Raw genomic sequence first — 22,917 nt, 5'->3', positions numbered from 1 at the left:
GAGCATCACTGCAGGAGTTCCGAGGTCCAACCATCTTCAGCTGCTTCGTCAATGACCTTCCATCATAAGGTCAGAAGTGGGGATGTTCGCTAGTCCATCTGGTTTAACTATTGCAATGAAATTTGCACAATGTTCAGCACCATTCACGACTCCTCAGATACTGAAGCAGTCCATGTCCAAATGCAGCAAGCCCTGGACAATATCAGCTTGGGCTGACAAGTGGCTAGTCACATTTGCACCACACAAGTGACAGGCAATGACTATCTCCAACAAGAGAGAATCTAACCATTGCCCCATAACATTCAATGCCATTACCATCACTGAATCTCTCACTATCAACATCCTGGGGATTACCAATGACCAGAATCTGAACTGGACTAGCCATATAAATACTGTGGCCACAAGAGCAAGTCAGAGGGTAGAAATCCTGCAGTGAGTAACTCACTTCCTGACTCCCTAAAGTCTGTCCACTATCCACAAGCCACAAGTCAGGAGGGTGATGGAATATTCTCCACTTGCCTGATGAGTGCAGCTCCAACGACACTCAAGAAGCTTGACACTATCCAGTAGCAGCCCGCTTGATTGGCACCAATACCACAAACATTGACTCCCTCTGCCAACGATGCACAGTGTCAGCAGTGTGTGCCATCTACAAGATGCACTGCAGAAATTCACCAAGACTCCCTAGGGAGCAGCTTCCAAACCCACGACCACTACCAGCTAGAAGGAGAAGGGCAGTAGATAGATGGGAACACTACCACCTGGAAGTTCCCCTCCAAGCCACGCACCATCCTGACTTGGAAATATATCGCCATTCCTTCACTGTTGCTGGGTCAAAATCCTGGAATTTCCTCCCTACCAGCACCATGGATGTACCTACACCACATGGACTGCAGCGATTCAAAAAGGCAGCTCACCACCACCTTCTCAAGGGCAATTAGGAATGGGCAATAAATGCTGTCCTAGCCAGCAACATTAATATCCTGCAAATGAATTTAAAAAATCAACCATTTTAAGGAAATTAATTTCAAAGGTAAGTCCTAAGAGGAGGGGTGGGGCAGCAACAGTTACAGGTATTTCCTCTTTCTTATCTCCTCTCCCACTGGTTGGCTCTCATTTTCTTCTCTTGTCATCTCGGTTCAAATTCAGCTCTTTCTCATTCTCTTTTTCCCTCTTCTTGGGCAGAATTTTCACCTCATCGAGCGGGCGCAACGGTCCGCCGCCCACGATCGGGCCCAGACCATGATTTCACATTGGTTGGCCAATTAATGTCCAGCCAGTGTGAAACGGATGTTGATAACCTCAGCGCTGCCTGGATGGGGGCAGAAGGAGTGCGAGCGCTGAAGTATGCACATGCACGTGAGTGTGCTCAGTGAAAGCTCTCTGAAGGCACAGAGCTACCTCAGGGAGCTGAAGATTTTTAACATTAAAAATAAAGATTTCAAAAATAAGGAAAACATGTCCCCTCATGTGAGGCATGTTAAAATTAGTTTTAAAAATTTTTATTGCTTTTTTTTAAATCACTGTTCAATGAGGTGGATGAGGTTTTACAAAAAATGCAAAAGCCACTTGGCCTATTCGCCTGCCCTCCAACCATAAGGTTGGGCGGACAGGGAAAATTTCACTTTAATTAATTGATTAATGGGCTTAACAGCCCTCTTAATTGTTGGCGGGCATGCGCGAGAGTCGACAGCGCACCCGCCGACAACACTGTGCGAGTGCACAATGACATTGGGATGCTCGCCCCACATCACTGTGTGCTATTTTACACTGAGCTGAAAATCTTGCCCCTTGTGTTTTTGTGTCCTCACTGACACTTTCTCTTTCTATCTGAACGTGGATCATGCAATCCCATCCCACACCACACACTTTCAAGCTTTTTCAATATTTTGTAATATGGCTTTTGAAACCATAAATAATCTATTCTGCAAGGGTTACAAACTCCTCTCCAATGGCTGTTACACTGATTAAGCTACTACTGTTTAACTAGATATTGGACTGTCGGGGACACACAGACTGGATTTTTCTATCTTGAATCAAGATGGAACAGAGGCACGATGGTAAAGAAAATGGTGCTGGCAGCCTGCATGCTGGTCTGCTACCTCCATTCCCAACTCTGTTGACTTTCTCAAGGATGGGGGTGGGGGCAGGGTGGGAGGCGGGTAAGTAATCTTGCCAAACTCATTAATTGGGCAGATCAAGGTGATTAGGGAGCTCTTTAAGAGTTTGCCTTCTGACCTCCAGAACTTTTCATGGGGGCGGGTGGCTGTCAGGAGCTCCCTGAAGCTGACCAGCTGCAACCTGGCAGGAACAGGGGCGGCAGCAATGAAACCGTTTCTTTTAAGGCAAAAAGGTGGAAGTTTGGACAAAAAATGTACAGATCAGTAATGAAATTTTACTAAACAATCTTTCCCTACCCTACCCCGAGCCCAAGCGCTCCATTTGCTCGCCATTTTTAAGATGAAGATTCTTTTTTTTTTAAGACCATGCAGAAATAGCAGCCACGACTGGCAATTTGGGCCAGAACATGGCCCACTTTGCTGGTGTCTCACTTCCAGTTCCGTTCCCCCCCTCCATCCCACCCCCACCTCCACCTCCTGGCTACTAATTGGGTAGCAGAGCGCCTCTAGAGTAATTAAGCTCCCAATCCCATTAAAATTGCATTTCACAGCACACTGGAGACAGTGGCAGCTTTATGACCTGGAATTGAACCCATCTCTCGATCCCCACCTCCAACAAGAAAATCCAGCCCAAGGTTTAATTACAAGAATGATCAATGACAAGAAAATATCAACTGTAAAAACCTAAACATGAAATGAGGCACGAGACACTGTTAAAAGTTGGATGATCAAATGAGGCTTGGAAGTTCCATGGCTGACTGATTTATAATTAAGTTTTAAGTTTAAAAAAATTGCTTCTGAGACTGTTATGGACTTGATTTTCCAGACAAGTTTCTCATTAGAAACATTAGACTTTATTTACAGGCTGCAGCAGCAGTTACATGCTTCCATCAAGCTCCACAACTAGAAGAAGAACTCTCACTCTAAGGCTCCCCACACTTAGAGCTGATTCGTTCACACTGTCACAAGATACTATACAACACAATAAGTCTTAAAGCTACAGTCATTACATTCCTTAAAGCTACAATTACTACAAAAACATTCATTGTTTTTTTTGGCTCCATTCAGTGAACACCCTCCTTCCAAAACATAGCCACAGCCTTAAGAGCTTCACTTGCACTAGATAATTAATCTCCACCCTTCCCCTACCACAACACCACAAAGTTGATAGTAGAACCAAACAGAGGAGGTCTGGAGGTGTTAGTCATGTACAGTAATCCAGATCCAGAAAATTGAAGATCTACCGTATAACGTAATGGTTGTGACCACAACAGTGTGATATGCTAGTAAGACAGTTCCTTCCACAAGTTTGTATCTGACACACCAAAGCTGCATGGGGGAAGTGGTGGCATAGTGGTATTGTCACTAGACTGATAATCCAGACACGCAGGGTAATACTCTGGGACCTGGGTTTAAATGGCAGATGGTGGAATTTGAATTCAATAAATATTGTCTAATGATGACCATGAAGCCATTGTCGATTGTCATAAAAACCCATCTGGTTCACTAATGTCCTTTAGGGAAGAAAATCTGCTGTCCTCGCCTGATCTGGCCTACATGTGACTCCAGACTCACTGTGTTTGACTCTTAAAAATGAACAAGGGCAATTAGGAATGGGCAATAAATGCTGATCTAACTGGTGACGTCCACATCCCAAAAACGAATTAAAAAAACGTGGCCAGACTTCATTTCCACCTCATTAACAATTTAACTAAAACACAGGGATACCAAAAAAAAATTCCAAATAAAATTAAACATATTGACAACTACCTTAAAGATAGCAAAAACAAAAATCTCAAAATGTTTGAAAATATTAATAGCACAAGAACCATGGCCAAACTGTCAGCATACAAGCCAATCATCTTAAATTTGTCTCACAGTGTTCCCTAATGTAGGAGTAAATGTAACAGATTTCCAATGTTACATTTTTTTACATTTACAAAAAATTGGCATACAAAAAAATGATATTAGATTTTAGCAATAATTATTACAGGGTTACAGGGTTAGTTATTATATAAATAGAATGCAACACAGATCTCATTGTGGCAATTACACATTTAAATGTTGAACACTTGTGACTTCACCATTCAGGCACTGTTGAGTTGGATCTATTTATTTAAATGTGGTATCACTGTACATGGCCCTTCAATTGCCATTTATATTGGCACTGTCAGGTTTTAGCTTTTTAAATAAAATATTAAAATACTGATTCATTATTTATATTATAGCTTTCTTTTTTGAGTTTTAATGGTAAATATTTAAGCTTGTCAATTCATCAATGTTAATTAACATGACAATTATTGCAAATTATTTTTTAATGCATGTTCATTAGGAAAGTTAAGTATTATTTTGAAGTATAATCTTTTGAACATATTGCAATGAACTATTTCAGTGACAAACTCCATTTTCAAGGAGGAAAATAATTCTCCTATAAACAGAGGCTATGTGTTGCCTACAACAACACAAAAGCAAAACACTGTAGATGTTGGAAATCTAGACAGGAAATAGAAAATCCTGGAAATACCCAGCAGATCAGGCACCTATAGAGAAAAACATAGTTAGCGCTTCAGGTCTGTGAACCATTTCAACACAGCTTGCAGTTTGCATTCAAAGACTCCTAGAAGTAAAGGTCTCTAACAGTATTTTGTCGTGGTATGATAGGCAGTCTTTTTGGTTTGGCAAGCTACTGGATACCAGCAACATATATCATTAATGGTAATTAAGATTTGAAGTTACTGATAGTGAATGGATAACAAAAAATTTTATACAAAGAACAAAAATAATTAAGGAAGGAGCATAGTTTGCACTCTCTGTGCAGGACTTTTAAAAAAATCATTCTCTGACCTCATTGCAGGAAAAGACAGAAACACATGCGAATTACCATTCTGCTCAAACACATCATGTTGCAGCTAAAAATATTTAATAAATGATGTCCATATCCTATGGAATAATGATTTTCCCTAAATATACTTAAGGCACAGTGTCTGTTATGCTCACTGTACTGAGAATAAATTTAATTAACAGGATAATATTTAATTTTTCCATCTGTATTAAGCTAATTATAGACAGAAAAGGAAAAGGTGCTCGGAAGCCCACAGGACAAAAAGGGAATGGGAACCCGGGAACATTATTGAAAAAAATAAAAATAATATTGGGAATGAGAAAGAAGTCAGCTGAGTATAGTGAGTAAAATCACAAAACTAAGGTGGAAGAGAATGATGGTGGAGCTGGACGATGGATTTCAAACATTTGCTCCAAAGCGCCAACCAAAGGCCACCATCTGCAAATGTTCAACATTGCACAATTAAATCGCATCTGCCACACAAACACAGGTCACTGAGTAAAGCACAGGGACATAAGTGGGCCATTTAGCCCTTTGAGCCTGTTGCACTACTCAAGACCGGGGGAGTATGCAGCAGGTCAGGATCACTGTAAAGCAGACAAGGAGTGTGAAGCAGGTTGGGATCACTGTGAAGCGGACCGGGAAGAGTGTGCAGCAGCTCAGAATCACTGTAAAACAGACAGGAAGGAGTGTGAAGCAGACAGGAAGGAGTGCAAAGCAGCTGGGAGGCACGTCAAGCAGACCGGGAGGAGTGTCAAGCAAAGTAGGCTGAGTGTGAAGCAGACTGTATGGAGTGTGAAGCAGACTGTATGGAGTGTGAAGCAGACTGTATAGAGTGTGAAGCAGGCAGAGATCACTGTGAAGCAGACTGTATGGAGTGCGCAGCAGGCCAGGAGATGTGCGAAGCAGGCGGGGATTACTTGGAAGCATACTTGATGGAGTGTGCATCAGGCCACGAGGAGTGCGCACAGCAGGCCGCGAGGAGTGCGTGCAGCAGGCCACGAGGAGTGTGAAGCAATTCAGGATCACTTTGAAGCAGGCTGGATGGAGTGTGAAGCAGACAGGGATCACTGTGAAGCAGATCGGGGGAATTGCGCAGCAGGCCAGGAGATGTGCAAATCAGGCCAGGGTCACTTGGAAATATATTGGATGGAGTGTGCAGCAGGCCACGCAGAGTGTGCAGCAGGCCGCGAGGAGTGTGCAGCAGGCCGCGAGGAGTGTGCAGCAGGCCGCGAGGAGTGTGCAGCAGGCCGCGAGGAGTGTGCAGCAGGCCACGAGGAGTGTGCAGCAGGCCGCGAGGTGTGTGCAGCAATTCAGGATCACTTTGAAGCAGGCTGGATGGAGTGTGAAGCAGACAGGGATCAATGTGAAGCAGACCGGGAGGAGTGTGAAGCAGGTCAGGATCACTGAAGTAAAGGGAAAAAAAATCAAACTGTGACATCACTAAGGACCTGAGTTGATTGGCTGATTTTGTTTCCCTTTCTCCAAGTTAGGAAGTTGGTCTAAAGAGCTGGGAAATTTAAAATGTCTTTTTTTTATAATAATCTTTAAGTAAAGCATTTCAATTCACCGCCCAAATTTAAGTGACAACAGAAGAAGAGAAGTGAGCAGCTGGAGAGTCTTTATTGTGTTCAGGAAGTGTTGTCAGCTGTATCAGCTTGAACTCCAGGTTTCGGAGCCTGAGCAGCAGCTGGCACATTGTGGTTACCCCGCAGCTTAAGAATGTGCAAGCAGAGAGGGAATGGGTGACCACCAGAAAGTCAAGAAGTGAGTGCAGGAGTTGCCTGAATACATCTGACTCTCCAGCCAGCATTCAATTTGCTTTTGTATTCAATACTTCTTCTAATAAAGGAAAGTATTCCATATGCATTCTTTACCACCATATCCAACTATCCTGCTACCTACGGGGACCTATGGACATGCACTCCAATGTCTCTCACTTCCTCAACCTCTCTCAACATCCTCCCATTTATTCCCTTGCTTTGTTTGCCCTTCTCAAATGCTTTACCTCACACTTTTCCAGACTGGATTCTATTTGCCAGTTTCCCGCTCACTGAACCAAACCATCAATATAATTCTGGAAATAACAGTCATCCTCTTCACTATCAACTATTTGGCCAATCTTTCTGTCATCTGCAAATTTCCCAATCATGCTTCCCACATTTAAGTCCAAATCATTAATATGTACAACAAACAACAAGGCCCCAACACTGAGCCCTGTGGAATGCAATGAAAACTGCTTTCCATTCACAAAAACATCCCCATTGAACATTGCCCTTTGTTTCCAGTCGCTGGGCCAATTTTGGATCCAACTCACCACCTTCCCCTGTATTCTATGGGGTCTCACCTTTCTGATCAGTCTGCCATGTGGGACCTTGTCAAATGCCTTACTAAAATCCATGTAGCCAACATCCACTGCACTACCCTCATCAATCCTCCTCGTTACTTCTTCAAAAAATTCTATTAAGTTAGTAAGACACGATCTTCCCGTAACAAAATTATGCTGTCTATCTCTGATCAATCTGTACCTATCTAAGTGACAGTTTATCTTGCCTCTCATAATTGATTCTGATAAGGTTGCCCACCATTGAAGTCAGACTGACTGGCCTATAATTTTCTGGCCTATCCCTCTCACCCTTTTTAAATTCATGATGGGATGTTGTATCCCCAGGTGCCAGGGTCAAGCATGGCATTTAATGGCTTCAGAGCACTCTGAGGGGAAGGGTGAAGATCCAGTGATCTTGGTCCACATCGGCACCAACAACATAAGTAGAAAGAGGGATGTGGTCCTGCAGTCAGAATTTAGGGAGCTCGGTTGGAAATTAGCAAGCAGGGCCTCAAAAGTAGCACTCTCTGGGTTACTCCCATTCCCACGGGCAAGTGAGTATAGAAATACCAAGATAGAGCAGATAAATGAATGGCTGGAGAGATGGTGCAGGAGAGAGTGATTTATATTCCTGGGATATTGTGATGAGTTTTGGGGGAAGGTGTGACCTGTACAGGCCAGACGGGTTGCACTTAAACAGAGCTAGGAACAATTTCCTTGCAGTGAGATTTGTGGTTTCAAATCCCACCATGGTAGATGGTGGAATTTGAATTTACTAAAAATCTGGAATTAAAAGTCTAATGATGACCTTGAAACCATTGTCAATTGTTGCAAAATCCCATCTGGCTCACTTATGCCCTTTAGGGAAGGAAATCTGTTGTCCTTACCTGGCCTGGCCTACATGTGACTCTCCACCCTAAGCAATGTGGTTGACTTTTAAATGCCCTCTGAACAGGGGCAATTAGGGATGGGCAATAAATGCTGGCCTAGCCAGCGATGCGCACATCCCATGAATAAATTTTTTTTAAAAATCCAGAGCTCCCTGGATGATGAAAGTGATAGACATTAAGACGAAGCAGAAAAAGTGTGCTTATGACAGATGTTAGGTGGATCATACAATTGAGAACCAGGTTGAATATAAAAAGTTCAGAGACAAATTGAAAATGTAAATTAGAGAGACAAAGAGAGAATGTGGGAAGAGAGCGGTAACTAACATAAAAGGAATCCAAAAATCTTCAATAGGCATATAAACAATAAAAAAGATGGTAAGAAGAAGAGTGGGGCCATTTAGGGACCAAAATGAGGATTTATGCATGGGGGGAGGGGGCATGGCTGGGTATTAATAGAATATTTTGCATCTGAATTTTCCAAGGATGAAGATGCGACCAAGGTCATGATGAAGGAGGAAGAAATTCAGACACTTGAAGGGTTCAAAATTGACAAGGAGGTGGTATTGCATTGACGGTACTTGAAGTTGAAAAGGTAGCAGAACTGGATGGGATGCGTCCAAAGATACTGAAGGCAGTGAGAATGGAAATTGCAGAAGCACTGGCCAGAACTTTCTAATCTTCCTCAGGCTCTGGGGCGGTGCTTGAGAATGGGAGAATTGTTCAAACAGGGTGTAAAGATAAGCCAGCAACTACAGGCTGGTCAGGTTAACTTAATTGGTGGGGAAGCTTTTAGTTAATTCAGGACAAAATTAATTGTCACTTGGGCAAAAGCAAGTTAATTAAGGAAAGCCAGCATGATTTGTTAAGAGCAAATTGTGTTTAACTAACTTGCTTAAATTTTTTGATGACAAAATAGAGAGAGTTGATGAAGTAATGCTGTTAATGTGCATGGGCTTCCAAAAGGCATTTGATAAAGTGCCGCAGATCAGACTTGTGAGCAAAATGAGAGTTCATAGAATAAAAGGGATAGTCACAAAATGGATACAAAATTGGCTGAGTGACAAGAAACAGAGCAGTGGTGAACAGTTGTTTTTCTCTGGAGGTCATCTCGGAATTCCAAAACATCTAGGTCAGTTTTGAACTTTTTCAAATATATATAGTTTGACACAACAAAAAAGACATGTCTTAATATTTAAAATGTTACCAATGTTTGTACATTTAAAGATTTAAAGTCTCATGAACATAAAATAAATATGCTTATGCAAGGTTCCTACCCCACTACATTTAAAGTTTCTGTAACTTCTTTCCAAATATGTTCATTCTTCTTGTAAGTAGTTTCAAGAAACAGTGTGGTCTCATAGTTGGCACAGTACTCTTTGTAAGCATCTTCCAGCTCTTGTTTGACGTCGAGGAACACGTTACCTTTCAGAAGAAAAACATCTATGAGTCAACAGAGAACACTGCATCTCTTAAGGGCAAATATAAATAAGTGTTTGAAATAAAGGGAAGATACAGGGATTTGGAGAAGAATGGTTAGTGGGATTCACTAGGTGCTGATACATATACGATGGGTCTAATAGCCTTCTCACATCCTGGAAGATGGTGCTACTTATATATATTTTACACAGTTAAAATTATATTCTTATCTTCCTAAATACCCTAACGTATTACAAAAAGTTCTGAACAACCATATTTGAATGTTGGTGCCACAGGCCTGACGTTTTATTACACTAAAACATTATAAGGCATCAATTATAGTCACCAGTGGAAGGCTTAACAGAAAAATAAGTTTCAAGCAGGACTGGCTATTTAATGTTTTAAACTACCATGTGTAGCTGCTTATACTATCTGTTTGAAATCATTGCTAAATGTGTCAGTTCTGGATACAAATAAAGGCCTGAATGGAAAATCTGGGCTTACTGCAGTAGAAAGTCATTTGTGCATATTTGCAAAACAGGCAGAATTGGATTGGCTTCCTGTAATAAGGAGTGCCTAACATTCAGTTCCATTTCAGTCAATGGGATATAAGACGCTGCAAGTAATGCGGGGAGGCAGTGGCATAGTGGTATTGTCACTGGACTAGCAAGCCAGAAGATTAGAGTAATGCTCTGGGGACCCAGATTTCAATTCAATAAAAATCTGGAACTAAAAGTTTTGGAACCATTGTCCTTTGTAATAAAAAACCATCTGGTTCACTGATGTCCTTTAAGGAAGGAAATCTGCTGTTCTTACCTGGTCTGGCCTACATGTGACTCCAGTCCCACAGAAATTAGGTTAACTCTTAAATGCCCTCTCAAATGGCCAGTTGTTTCAAACCGCTTAAAATAAAGCCTAAAAGGAATGAAACTGGACGGACCACCTGTCATTGAACTAGGCACCAGAAATGACAATGGCAAACTCGCACCGTGTCAACCCTGCAAAGTCCTCCTTACTTACTACTTGGACAACTGCCAAAATTTGGACAGCTGTCTCACAGACTAATCAAACTACAAGAACAAGAACAAGGGAACAAGAAAAGCCTGACATAGTCATAGTCAGAATGAACTCATGGAATCATATCTTACAGATAATATCCCAGACACCATCACCATCCCTGGGTATGCCCTGTGCCACCAGCTAGACAGACCTAGAAGAGGTGGTGGCACAGTGATATAATATCAGGAGGGAGTTGCCCTGACAGTCCTCAGCATCAGCTCTGGGCCCCATGAAGTCTTATGGCATCAGGTCAAACATGGGCAAGAAAACCTCCTGCTGATCACCAGGTGCTGCGCCCCCCTCCCCAACACCCTCAGCTGATGAATCAGTACTCTTCTATCTTGAACACCACTTGGAGGAAGCACAGAGGGTGGCAATTTTACTGGATGTATTCTGGTTGGGGGACTTCATTGTCTATCATCAAAAATGGCTCAGTAGCACCATTACAGACCAAGTGGGCCGAGTCCTAAAGGACATAGCTGCTAGACTGGGTCTGTAGCAGGTGGTAAGGCAACCAACGAGGGAAAAACATACTTGACCTGATCCTCAACAAGCTACATGCCACAGATGCATCTGTCCATGACTGCATTGGTAGGAGTGACCACCACACAGTCCTTGTGGAGAAGAAGTCCAGTTTTCATATTGAGGATATCCTCCATCGTATTGTGTGGCACTACCACCGTGCTAAATGGGATAGATTTCAAACAGATACAGCAGATCAAGACTTGGCAAACATGAGGTCCATCAGCAGCAGCAGAATTGTACTCAATCACAACCTGTAACCTTATGGCTCGGCATATCCCGCACTCTACCATTACCACCAAGCCAGAGGATCAACCCTGGTTTAATGAAGAGTGCAGGAGGGCATGCAAGGAACAACACCAGGCATGCCTGAAAATTGGGTGTCAACCTGCTGAAGCTAAAATGCAGGACTACTTGCACGCCTAACAAGGTACGCAGCAAGCGATAGAGAGAGCGAAGTGACTTCACAACCAACGGATCAGATCTAAGCTCTGCAGTCCTGCCATATCCAGTCACGAATGGCAGTGGACAATTAAACAACTCACTGGAGGAGGTGGCTCCACAAATCTCCCCACCTCAATGATGGGGGGAGCCCAGCACATCAGTGCAAAAGATAAGGCTGAAGCATTTGAAACAATCTTCAGCCAGAGATACCAAGTGAATGACCCATCTCGGCCTCCTCTGGAAGTCCCCAGCATCAAGATGCCAGTCTTCAACCAATGCAATTCACTCCACATATCAAGAAATGGCTAAAGGCACTGGATACTGCAAAGGCTATGGGCACTGACAATATTCCAGCAATAGTATTGAAGACTTGTGCTCCAGAACTTGCCGCGCCCCTAGCCAAGCTGTTCCCGTACAGCTACAACACTGGCATCTACCTGGAAATGTGGAAAATTGCCCAGCTATGTCCTGTACCCAGCCAATTACCACCCCATCAATTTACTCTTGATAATCAATAAAGTGATGGAAGGGATCAACAACAGTGCCCTCAAGTGGTACTTGTATAAGAGTTACCAATTCACTGATCCTCAGTTTGGGTTCCGCCAGGGCCACTCAATTCCTGACTTCAGTGCAGACTTGGTTCAAACATGGACAATAGAGCTGAACTCCAGAGGTGATGCAAGAGTGACTGCACTTGACATCAAGGCAGCATTTGACCAAGTGTGGCATCAAGGAGCCCTAGCAAAGCTAGAGCCAACGGAAATCAGGGGGAAACCTCTCCGCTGGTTGGAGTCATGTTGTTCTCATGCATCTGCTACCTTTCTCCTGGTAGGTGGTAGAGATTGCAGGTTTGGAAGATGCTGTTGAAGGAGCCTTGGTGTGTTGCTGCAGTGCATCTTGTAGATGCTGCTACACAGCTGCTACTGTGCATCAGTGGTGGAGGGTGTTAATGTTTAAGGTGATTGTTGGGGTACCAATCAAGCGAGTTGCTTTGTCCTGAATGGTATCAAGCTTCTTGAACATTGTTAGAGCTGCACTCATCCAGGCAAGTGGAGAGCATTCCATCACACTCCTGACTTGTGCCTTGTATATGGTGGACAGACCTTGTAGAGTCAGTAGGTGAGTTACTCGCCGCAGAATTCCCAGCCTCTGACCTGCTCTTGTGACCATAGTATTTATATGGCTCGTCCAATTAAGTTTCTGGTCAATGGTAACCCCTAGGATGTTGATAGTGGGGGATTCAGCAATGGTAATGCCATTGAATGTCAAGGGGAGATGGTTAGATTCTCTCTTGTTGGAGATGATCATTGCCTGGCACTTGTGTGGCTTGATTGTTACTTGCCACTTATCAGCCCAAGCTTGAATATTGTCCAGGTCTTGCTGCCTTTGGACAGGGACTGCTTCAGTATCTGAGGAGCTGTAAATGGTACTAATTGCTTGCAGTCATTCAGCGAACATAACCAATTCTGACCTTATGATGAAGAGAAGGTCATTGATGAAGCAGATGAAGATAGTTGAAGTTAAGACAATATCCTGAGGAACTCCTGCAGTGATGTCCTGGGACTGAGATGATTGACCGCCAACAACCACAACCATATTCCTTTGGGTTAGGTCTGACTCCAAACAGTTAAATCCCATTGACTCCAGTTTTACTAGGGCTCTTTGATGCCAGACTTAGTCAAATGCGGCCTTGATGTCAAAGACAGTCACTCTCACGTCACCTCTTGAGCTCAGCTCTTTTGTCCATGTTAGGACCAAAGCTGTAATGAGGTCAGTAGCTGAGTGGCCCTGGTGGAACACCATCTTGTCCTTTTAGGTGGTTGAGGTCATGGATTTGAAGGTGCTGTCAAAGGAGCCTTGACGAGTTGCTGCAATGCATCTTGTATATGGTACACACTATTGCCACCGTGCACCTGTGGTGGAGGCAGTGAATGTTTAAAGTGGTGGGTAGGGTGTCAGTCAAGTGGGCTGCTTTGTCCTGGATGGTGTCAAGCTTCCCGAGTGTTATTGCAGCCACACTCATCCAAGTAAGTGGAGAGTATTCCATCACAGTCCTGATTTGTGCCTTGTAGATGGAGTACATGCTTTGGGGTGTCAGGAGGTGAGTTACTCGCCACAGAATTTTCAGCCTCTGATCTGCTCTGGTTGCCACAGTATTTATTTGGCTGGTCCAGTTAGGTTCCTGGTCAATGCTAGTCCCCAGATGTTGATGGTGTTGTGTCAGTTATAAGAAGACTTGATCAGATCGCCATCTTGAGCGCTGGGCTGGATTTTCCTGGGGGCTTCGGAGTGCCACAAGGGGACAAGGGGACACTTGCCAGCAGCGAGATCAGCTGCACAATCTTCCACAAGGTAGCCTCTTAATTGGTCTCCTCCAAGTTTACCATCCTATTAAGGATGGCTGATGGGCTCCTGATGCTGCTAGCCCAATCAGATGGCCGGTATCTCTGGAGCTTTGGCAGTTCTGCTGGGAGTGGTTGATGATACTGAAGCAAGTCAGGAGCCGTGAGGTTGTCTCAACGTGGAGATGCCCTTGATGTGGATACAAATGAAAAATTATGAGGGCCCTCAGGGTGGAGGAAGAACCCCTCCGGAGAAATCATTTGGGCCACACCATTAGGGCATGAAACCTCTGGCTCTGATGGCCCCCAACTTGCCACAGAAAGGAGGCCTCCATTGAGATGGTGGCCTCTGCACATAGCGTGGGGCCGATCTGCCGGGTCTTAACTTACAATTGACTACCTGTCTCTGTGCAGTGGGCAGCTGATTCTGTTCCCAGCCTTCCCTGGGAAAGATTCTGTTGTCAGGTAGACATCCCAAAGCTGCTCGCTCCTATTTTTCTGCCTCCCTTTCCCTTGCCTCCAAGTCCACCACTACCTGGCTGAGAAAATTCCTCCCACTGTGTTTACATCTGGACACTGAACCTCAGGAAAATACTCGAGGAAAAGATCCAAAAGCTTTGGAAAATGTACACTACAGATTCACCAGAATTATACCATGGCTAGGGGGTTAAATTATGAAGACAGCTTGCATAAACCTGAGCTTATGTGAGTAAACTTGAATCTTCTCCTGTTTAGAAGATTGAGGGACGATCTAACTTATGTTTTAAAATAATAAAGGGCTCGATGGGGTGGATACAGAGGAGCTATTTCCCTTTGGTTAAGGAATCCAAAACAATAGAGCCTAACCTCAAAATTAGAGCTAGGTCATTTAGGAGTGAACAGGAAGCATTTTTTTTAAACACAGATTGTAACGGAAATCTGGAACTTACTCCACCAAAGAGCAATGAATGATGAAACAATTAAAATTTTCAAGACTCAGATTGTTAGGTTTTTTTTGTTGTGTCAGGATATCAAGGAGTATGCAACAAAGGGGAGCAAATGGAGTTGAGGTACAGATCAGCTTATTGACTAATTGAATGGTGGAACAAGCTTGAGGTTGAATTGCCTACTCATTTTCCTATGCACAATGTTTACTGTCTGGCATATAGGGTAGCAAAATTGTGCCTCTATAATTTAAACCTGTTACATTATTTAAGCAGAAGAGCTCCATAATGGTCATAAAATGATAACTTTTACAGAGATAGTCAGTCAAGGAAACTCCAACTACTTAAATGATGTATTCTCATATACCATTTATTATAAAGGTACAGTACTGAGCACAGGGCAATTTCAGGTGAACTAGTTTAGAATGCTCATGTCAATGGTTTCTGTATTGCAGCTTTGTGGGCACCCTCTAATCGCACAGAATCAGAAGAGAAGGTCAAAATGGAGAAGTCAGCGCCAGCAGTACACAAACAAAATATCTCTAAAATTCTGCTCCACTATAAATATGTTCACAATGAATAGTTCAAGGAAAAAAGAACAAATGTACCAGAACTTGAGAAATGCTGAAAAAAGAGACATGTCAAAGCTTTTTGTCTTGCATTCACCAGGACACACTGCAAGAATACCAATGTAATGGGAAAACAACAATTTATACTGTTATGTGAAGACAGTGCTGATTGGTTGGCAAGTGGACTCTGATTGGCAGAGACGTTGCCATCAAGAATGCACCAGTGATGGTGGCTGATATTTAAGTGAAAAGCATTGTTTGCAATTTAAACCAGGCAGCTTGACCCTGATTGGTCAAGGCACTGTCCTGAGGAATGAGTCAGTGAACGGCTGTCACTTATTTTGTATAGCTGAAAAAGGTGCAATATGTGTACATGTTCTTTCTGTTTACAAAGAACTTGGCCCTGTATATTAATATATGTAGCTTCCAGTACATACATATGTGCCACACTGAGAGCCTGACTGACAATCTTAAATTGGTTGTCAATGCAATTCTTAGCAAACAGAATTATTTAGCAAATGTTGTCCAATCACAGAATCACACCTAATGTTAGGACATTGTGTTTTGAGTTTTGCAAGCGTGAGCTGGTTGGGTACGGTCTGTACCTTGCCCATTGCGAACAGTGGCTGGGACATGTTGTTTGATAAGATCCACCAGTCTTTGGGATATACAGCCTACATACCTAACAACATACTGGCACTGAAATTCGTATACTACATTACTCATTTGTATGATAGGCAAAACATCATTTTGGCTTGATAGCAGCATCCAGTTAGTGGCGAATACCACTTGTGTTGCTACTGCATAGTAGTAGCGTGAAACAGCTACCTTCACCTACTGCTCAAATTTTTGAGATACCTTGCTCTTCTAGAGTAATCTGAGGTAGACTGAGCACTTTTCAGAGCTGAGAATGCCCGTTCATGAGTTGGTATGATATACAATGTGAAATGATCTGATTGGGGTAGCCATTATCCCGCATGATGCCTTTGATGCGCCCTATTTCAGCATCAAGTTTGCATGATGAGCAAATGGCTCAGGCCCTATTTAGAAGGTTGCCGATAAGAGCAATCTTATAGCGTGTGGAACTGTAAGAATCCCACCGCATATACTGATCAGTGAAGGTAGGCTTGTGGTAGACCGTAGTACAGAATCCCCTGGCAGATTTCTCATCTAGTACATCAAGGAAGGGGAGTTCATTTGACTGTTCCATTTCAAAGGTGAACTTGAGCACAGGATGGAGCCCATTAGGATATGTAAATAAATTATTACTTGCAGCTTCGGATTTAAATATAGCCAACATATCATTCACATATCGGAGATATGTGAGGGGTGGGAAGTTATGTATCGTTCTATCAAAGACAAGTTTCTCATGGAACCCAATAAAGATGTCTGTGAGAGCTGGACTTAGAGGGGATCCCATGACAACACCATCTATTTGGGCATACATGGTGTCATTAAAACTGAACTCAACTGCACGAGTTGTCAAGTTCATAAGTTCAATGGATACTGATTCACACAATGGTTACGGGTCTAGATTGCCATGATATAGTGCCGCAGTGCAAATATCTATGGCTTCCTTTCGTGGAACATTGGTAAATAGGCTAGCAATGTCAAATGTACACATGGACACAGCGTTGCTATCAATATGCAAGTCTTGTATGGCCTTCACAAATGTGAAGGAAGCCTTCACCACGTATGTGGAAATCTTGGTCAAAACTGGTTATAACAAAAGAATACTTTATTTTCAACTCATGACTAAAATCGGGAGAGTGTTTCGCAAGTACCTGCGGGCCATTATACTGTGATTATGCAAGACCAATGTAAAACTAAGGCCACTGCTGTTGGTGCAAATGACTCATGTGTAACTTGTGAATTTTTTTTGTAAATAATTAAGACATCTAACAAAATTGCTATTTTAAAAGTGAAAATATATTGAAGCTAGCAAATCAACAAAGCATTCAACAAACCTAGATGTAGCTGCAGATAACTTACCAATGTGCTGTTTCCAAATTCGAACCCTTGTTAGTTGTGAAGAGTTAATGCATGTTTTAAAGCAGCAGTGAGGATTATTGCAGTGTGCCAGCATATTAATATGCTTATGTGATAGTGGTTTGATATATGTTTGTAGTCACATTGCTTCACAATGAGTAACCAATTTCAACCAAGCTATTAAGGTGAGAGATTTATTCAAATGAATGAAGGAAATTAGAGAGCAAACTGACCTTGTCATTCTGATGTACCTTTTAACAGCTGAGTGCAAAGCAACATTTTCAAAACCCTGAAATCAGGTCACCTTGTTTGAACCAAAGCTCTGCCAAGGTTCCAACTGAGGGCCTAACCTGCAGAACAGCTGCTTAACTGTGGGACGAGGTGATGAGTCAGAGAACTGTTCAGGGAGTTGCCTAATGTTTCTTCTATGGTGAAAATGAACATCAGATTTTATGACAAAAACACTGAATTTTACTTTAAGTACATGTTAATGTTTCTCAACTTGAATGGTGACAGGCACACGCATTTTAATTGCATGAATTTGACAAAAAACAATTGACCCCGAAAATCCCTGAGAAAGTGTCCCATTGGTGCAACTCCAGTGAAGCAAACTCTCCATCATGCTCCAAGGTCATATTTCAAATCCCTGGGTCATAGTGGGGCGATTAGTGCCTGACTCAGCATCATCAATTCCAATCTGTCCAATAAAGCCCAACAAAGCCGAAGAAAAGAAGTAATTTTCTTTTCCTTCTCCAAAAGGAGCCAATCTGCCTTTGGATAAGGTAGAAGCCTTCTGGGATTCATTAGATTGATAAAGTTTTGGACCTTCAAAAGGGACTCATATCAACTGCGAACATGACTTAAGGGCTGGTAAATATACCCATGGCCATCTCTGCTGGAATTCAAAATCCCATAGCAAATGGGGCAAATTCCTGGGCCCCTATTTTAACTCACTTGAAATCCATTCACTTACATTGAGTTAAAAGTGGGCCACTCATGTAACCAGGTTCTGCCACAAACCTCAGGCTCTACTTTCTGCCCTCAATTCTCAAGAATTTCAGAGCCAATATTTCCTTGCACCATCTAATTGAGATCTACGTTAGTTTACTTTAGTGGTTTAATTAGGCAAATCCCATGAAATTTGAGTCCCGATGTAACTTTTCAACCAATTTAAATTCTGTTCAATATATGCCCTGAAGTTATTAAATAAGCTATATAGTTTCTTTCTAACTAATAATGCAATCGTGAATGCAAGTTGAGAGTATAAACTTGATGCATGACCTTCAGGGAACTTTCTTTGAAAAACAAGATTAAAAAGTGTTAAAACATTACACACATGTTGCATAATAATATAAATATGATATACATTCTAAAATGTCTTGTCATGCTTTTCAGCCCAATTAAGTTAGATTTCTATTCAGCTGCAGAAAAAAAATCAAATTGACTAGAATAATGGTCAAGTATTTTAATCCATGGGAAAGCTGTTTCCTTTTGAAGATGAGCAATATAGTCAGTTTTATTTGAAGGTATGAATTTGAAATCATTGGTTGAGATAATACCCACAGATCTAGGTATTAAATCTTGCAACCCCTACAGCAGCTTGCATTTTTAGAGCACTTTTCCAAGAGAAGGGGAAAATTAAACAAAAGTGTAAAGGCAGTATTTAGTCCAGCTGGCAGGAATCTCGCCTTCTGGCTGGAGAACTGACAGGAGCCCTGCATTGCCTCTTTTTGGGAAGGCTGCCCTATTTAGTGCCAATCAGGTGAGCCTTCCCCAGGATCAAGGACCCCTGGGGGTTGAAATCCTGCCCCTGGAGATCAGCTGGCCTATTAGAGGCATTATTTGTCCACTTAAGGGCCTCAATTGGCGGCAAGGTGGGAAGGCCATCCATGGCCCTTCCTGTCCCAGACTTAATCAGGGCAGAGGCAGGAAGATGGTGTGATCCTCAGCTGGCACTCTCCTACCAGGTTAAATGCCCCCTGCCTCCAAACTCACCTCGGGTGAGGACATTAAATTCCACCCTAAGAATTTTTAAGGGAAAGTGACTGAACAGAGTTAAAGAAACAAGTTTTTAAACAGGCATTTGAGGGCTGAGAGTGAGACAGTAAGATAGAATTGCTCAAAGCCAATTTCAGAGGTAGGGGTCTAATGGCTGAAAGACTGGTGTAACATTGGTGAAGAGAGTGAGGAACAAACTGTAAACCAAACTCAGATATTTTGAGGGTCCATGCTTGAGTAGCTGACCAGTGAAAACTTCTGAAACAAGGGGGTGCAAATTTATGAAGATCAGAAGAATTTATATAAATTTTCTGGGGAGCAGGAACCAGTGAGTCTTGGTGATGAATAATAAGTTAAAAAAAAATTAATGATGAATTGAAATGCGAAAGTTCTAATAATGTTTGTTGATGGTACTTAAAATAGTTATATTTTTATATGAGAGAAAGAGACACAGACACACAGAAAGAAGCAAATAGAGATGGAGAGACTGAGACAGAAGTGCAGATACAAGTCTAGAAACAAACCTCAAAAAAAATGTTTACAGAGATTCCATAGAAAGTCACAAATTGCAGTCCTCATCTTCCTGTCCCTGCTCCTGATCAGCAAAAGTTAAACTTCACATTCAAACCTCACATCTACCTACTGCAGTTCTGTCATGCCACCCCTCCCCAGTACACCGTCCACAATGCGGCCAAATCAAAGGACTTTGCACTGCCAAATCCAGCAACTCCACTGAGGTGCTGTCAAACTAGCACCATTCATAGGCATTAACCCATTCGCAATATACAGATTAATCACTTTGTTAATACTGTGAACACAAAAATGTTATACAAATGGGTTAAGCCCACTAATATTGCCAACAGTAGTTCCTAAGCTTATATATGTATGCATGAAGGCCAATTATGTGTTAATTTATGTATGAGAGAGAGTAGAGTGCCAGGAATAAGTTTGAGCATTTGTAAATGCCTGGTTATATAAATGGTCAATTTAATAAGTGAGAAAAATTATGCTGTTATGATCTCCATGGTGATGAATAACTTTTAGAAAGAAACTTGAATTTCTAGTAAATAGCTGAAAGGATGACACAACAAGATTTCACATTTTAAGACTTTTACTATAGCAAGCAAATGAAAAGCAACAGTGACTAAACACTATTTCAGCAGGCAATTTATACTCTAAACTACAGAAAAGATGCCCCCTTTAAACATTTAAAACCAAAAATCTTCTGCCATGGTTATACTTTACTCTGTCCCTTAAATAGACACTGTGTTCTCCTGGAACTAGTCCAAAGTGATTCTTAACTCCCAAGGATTTGTTTCCTTTCCTTTCTCAGTTGGCTAACTCCTAATCCCAGAAATGGCTTTCAGAGTGAGATTTCTCCCACTAGCTAAATCTAGGCAAATCTTCCAGTTTCATTTAAATTCTCATGAACTCAGTCACTTCAATCCGAGTGTGAGCTCCCACCCACATTCTTACATGGTGAACCATAGACACTTGCTAACTCTATTTTTCTGTTCTCTCCTGATTCCTGGAAGATTGACCTGTATATGAAATTCACAGAGATCTTTTAGGCAAACCTTATAATATGGTTCAATAATGACTTCCTTTACATCCTACCCCTCTTCACAACCCAGCTCCATGGCAATGTGAATCATATGGGCCTTGTATCTAGGTAGACATGTCAATTAGCTATCTTAAAAACACCAACTCTACTCTATCTTTGAATTAAATAACCAGTTTAAAGTATAACCATTTACAACCTGACATTTTAATACCTCCTTAGGATTTTAGAGACCAACAGTCTATCCACTATCAGTACAGAGGCTTCTGCCATTGTCTATAAGTGTGAACACTTTGCACCTGCTTCCCTGTAAAACAACCTAGGCCTGCCTTTAATCTTTAACAATTGAACCACCCAGGTTTCCTGTCAACAGAATTAGAACAGGTCACATGACCCCCCTTCATTTCTCCCTTTTACCTTAAATTCAAAATAGTCTCAAAACGTAACAATCTTATAAAACCTCACTTTTTAAAATTCTTTCACATGATGTGGACACTACTGGCTAGGCCAACATTTGTTGCCCATCCTTAATTATCCTTTATAAGGTGGTAATGAGCCACCTTCTTGAACTGCTGCAATCCATGTGTTAGGGTGCGGTTTGGGATGGAGTTCTAGGATTTTGACCCAGTAGCTGTGAAGGAATGCTGATATAGTTTCAAGTCAGGATGGAGTCTGGCTTCGAGGAGATCGTGCAGGTGGTGGTGTCCCCATGCAGCTGCTGCCCTCATCCTTCTAGGTGGTAAAGTTTGTGGATTTGGAAGGTGCTGGTGAATGAGCCCTGGTGAGTTGCTGCAGTACATCTTGTATATGATATACTGCTGCCACTGCGCATAGTGGTGGAGGAAGTGAATGTTTAAGGTACTGGATGGGGTGCGGGGGGCAGGCAATCAAGCAGGCTGCTGTGTCCTGGATGAAGTCGAGCTTCTTGAGTGTTGTTGGAGCTGTACTCATCCAGGCAAGTGGAGAATATTCCATCACACTCCTGATTTGTGCCTTGTTGATGGTCTACAGGCTTTGGGGAGTCACTAAGTAAGTTACTCACCATAGAATTCCAAGCTTCGGATCTGTTCTTGTAGCCACATTATTTATATGGCTTGTATTTATAACAATGCATTCATATGCTGGGCATAAAGTGTGATTTCGAGGAAGAGAAAATGGAGGCAAAGATTGCATTTAATTTGGGATCATGTTCATTTTCAAATTACTGTGCGAAGAATAAAAAATAATGACCTTTGTGCATTCTGCAATTTACCAAATGATTTATCTGTAAATATGTTATGATTTTAATACTGCAATCATAACACTTCTGAAATTCACTACTAAATCGGAATTCAAATTACAAAAATAAATGACCTTGGCTATGTGTTTGTAATTTGTTCCTTTACAATATTCATGAAGATGATGTGATAAACATTTTCCAAATAAATTATGCTCGTTAAGTGCTATGATATGGTGGAGCTGATTTTACTCTGGAGACTGTTGTCTGAAGAAATTAAAGGGGCACTCCTTGCTAGCTCCTTGAAATATGACCATAGCATGTATAATGCATTCTATGGTCAGTCACAAGCCAATTTTGCAGCTGGGAGTGTAGCCTGAAATGTGTGTTGGCCCCAACCTCTGATTAGCCTAAGTAATGAGCCTAATCCTAGTTTCAGGCGAGTGGCCTAGTGCCTGCATGGTGTCTAATCAATGGGGAATGGGTTTGGTGCACTTCTGGCTTGGGTTGAGTGCTATTAGACTCTTTACCATCCATTTTCTCACTTGAGAAACAAGTGCTGCGTAAACAGAGTTCGAGGCAGGAAAGCTCTGAAAGGCAACAGTTTATAAATCTTGGCAAGAATCTTTAAATGTGCCCGGTAACCATTTATAAATTATTTATTTTGCATTATAAGATAGCAAACTTTTAAATACAATGC

At 42.1% G+C, this 22,917-nt stretch overlaps 1 protein-coding gene across 1 annotated transcript in view; it reads right to left on the bottom strand.

Moving 5' to 3' along the window:
* arhgef37 (Rho guanine nucleotide exchange factor (GEF) 37) overlaps positions 1-22,917 on the bottom strand; it is a 127,602-nt gene that overhangs the window by 65,268 nt on the left and 39,417 nt on the right. The window contains exon 4 of the mRNA XM_041193111.1: positions 9,453-9,600. Coding sequence (XP_041049045.1) covers positions 9,453-9,600 — 148 coding nt within the window. The remainder of the gene's footprint in view (positions 1-9,452; positions 9,601-22,917) is intronic.

This window comes from Carcharodon carcharias, chromosome 8 (genome assembly GCF_017639515.1).
Source record: "Carcharodon carcharias isolate sCarCar2 chromosome 8, sCarCar2.pri, whole genome shotgun sequence".
NCBI classification, from domain to species: Eukaryota; Metazoa; Chordata; class Chondrichthyes; order Lamniformes; family Lamnidae; genus Carcharodon; species Carcharodon carcharias.
This window is presented reverse-complemented; position numbering and strand designations above follow the sequence as displayed.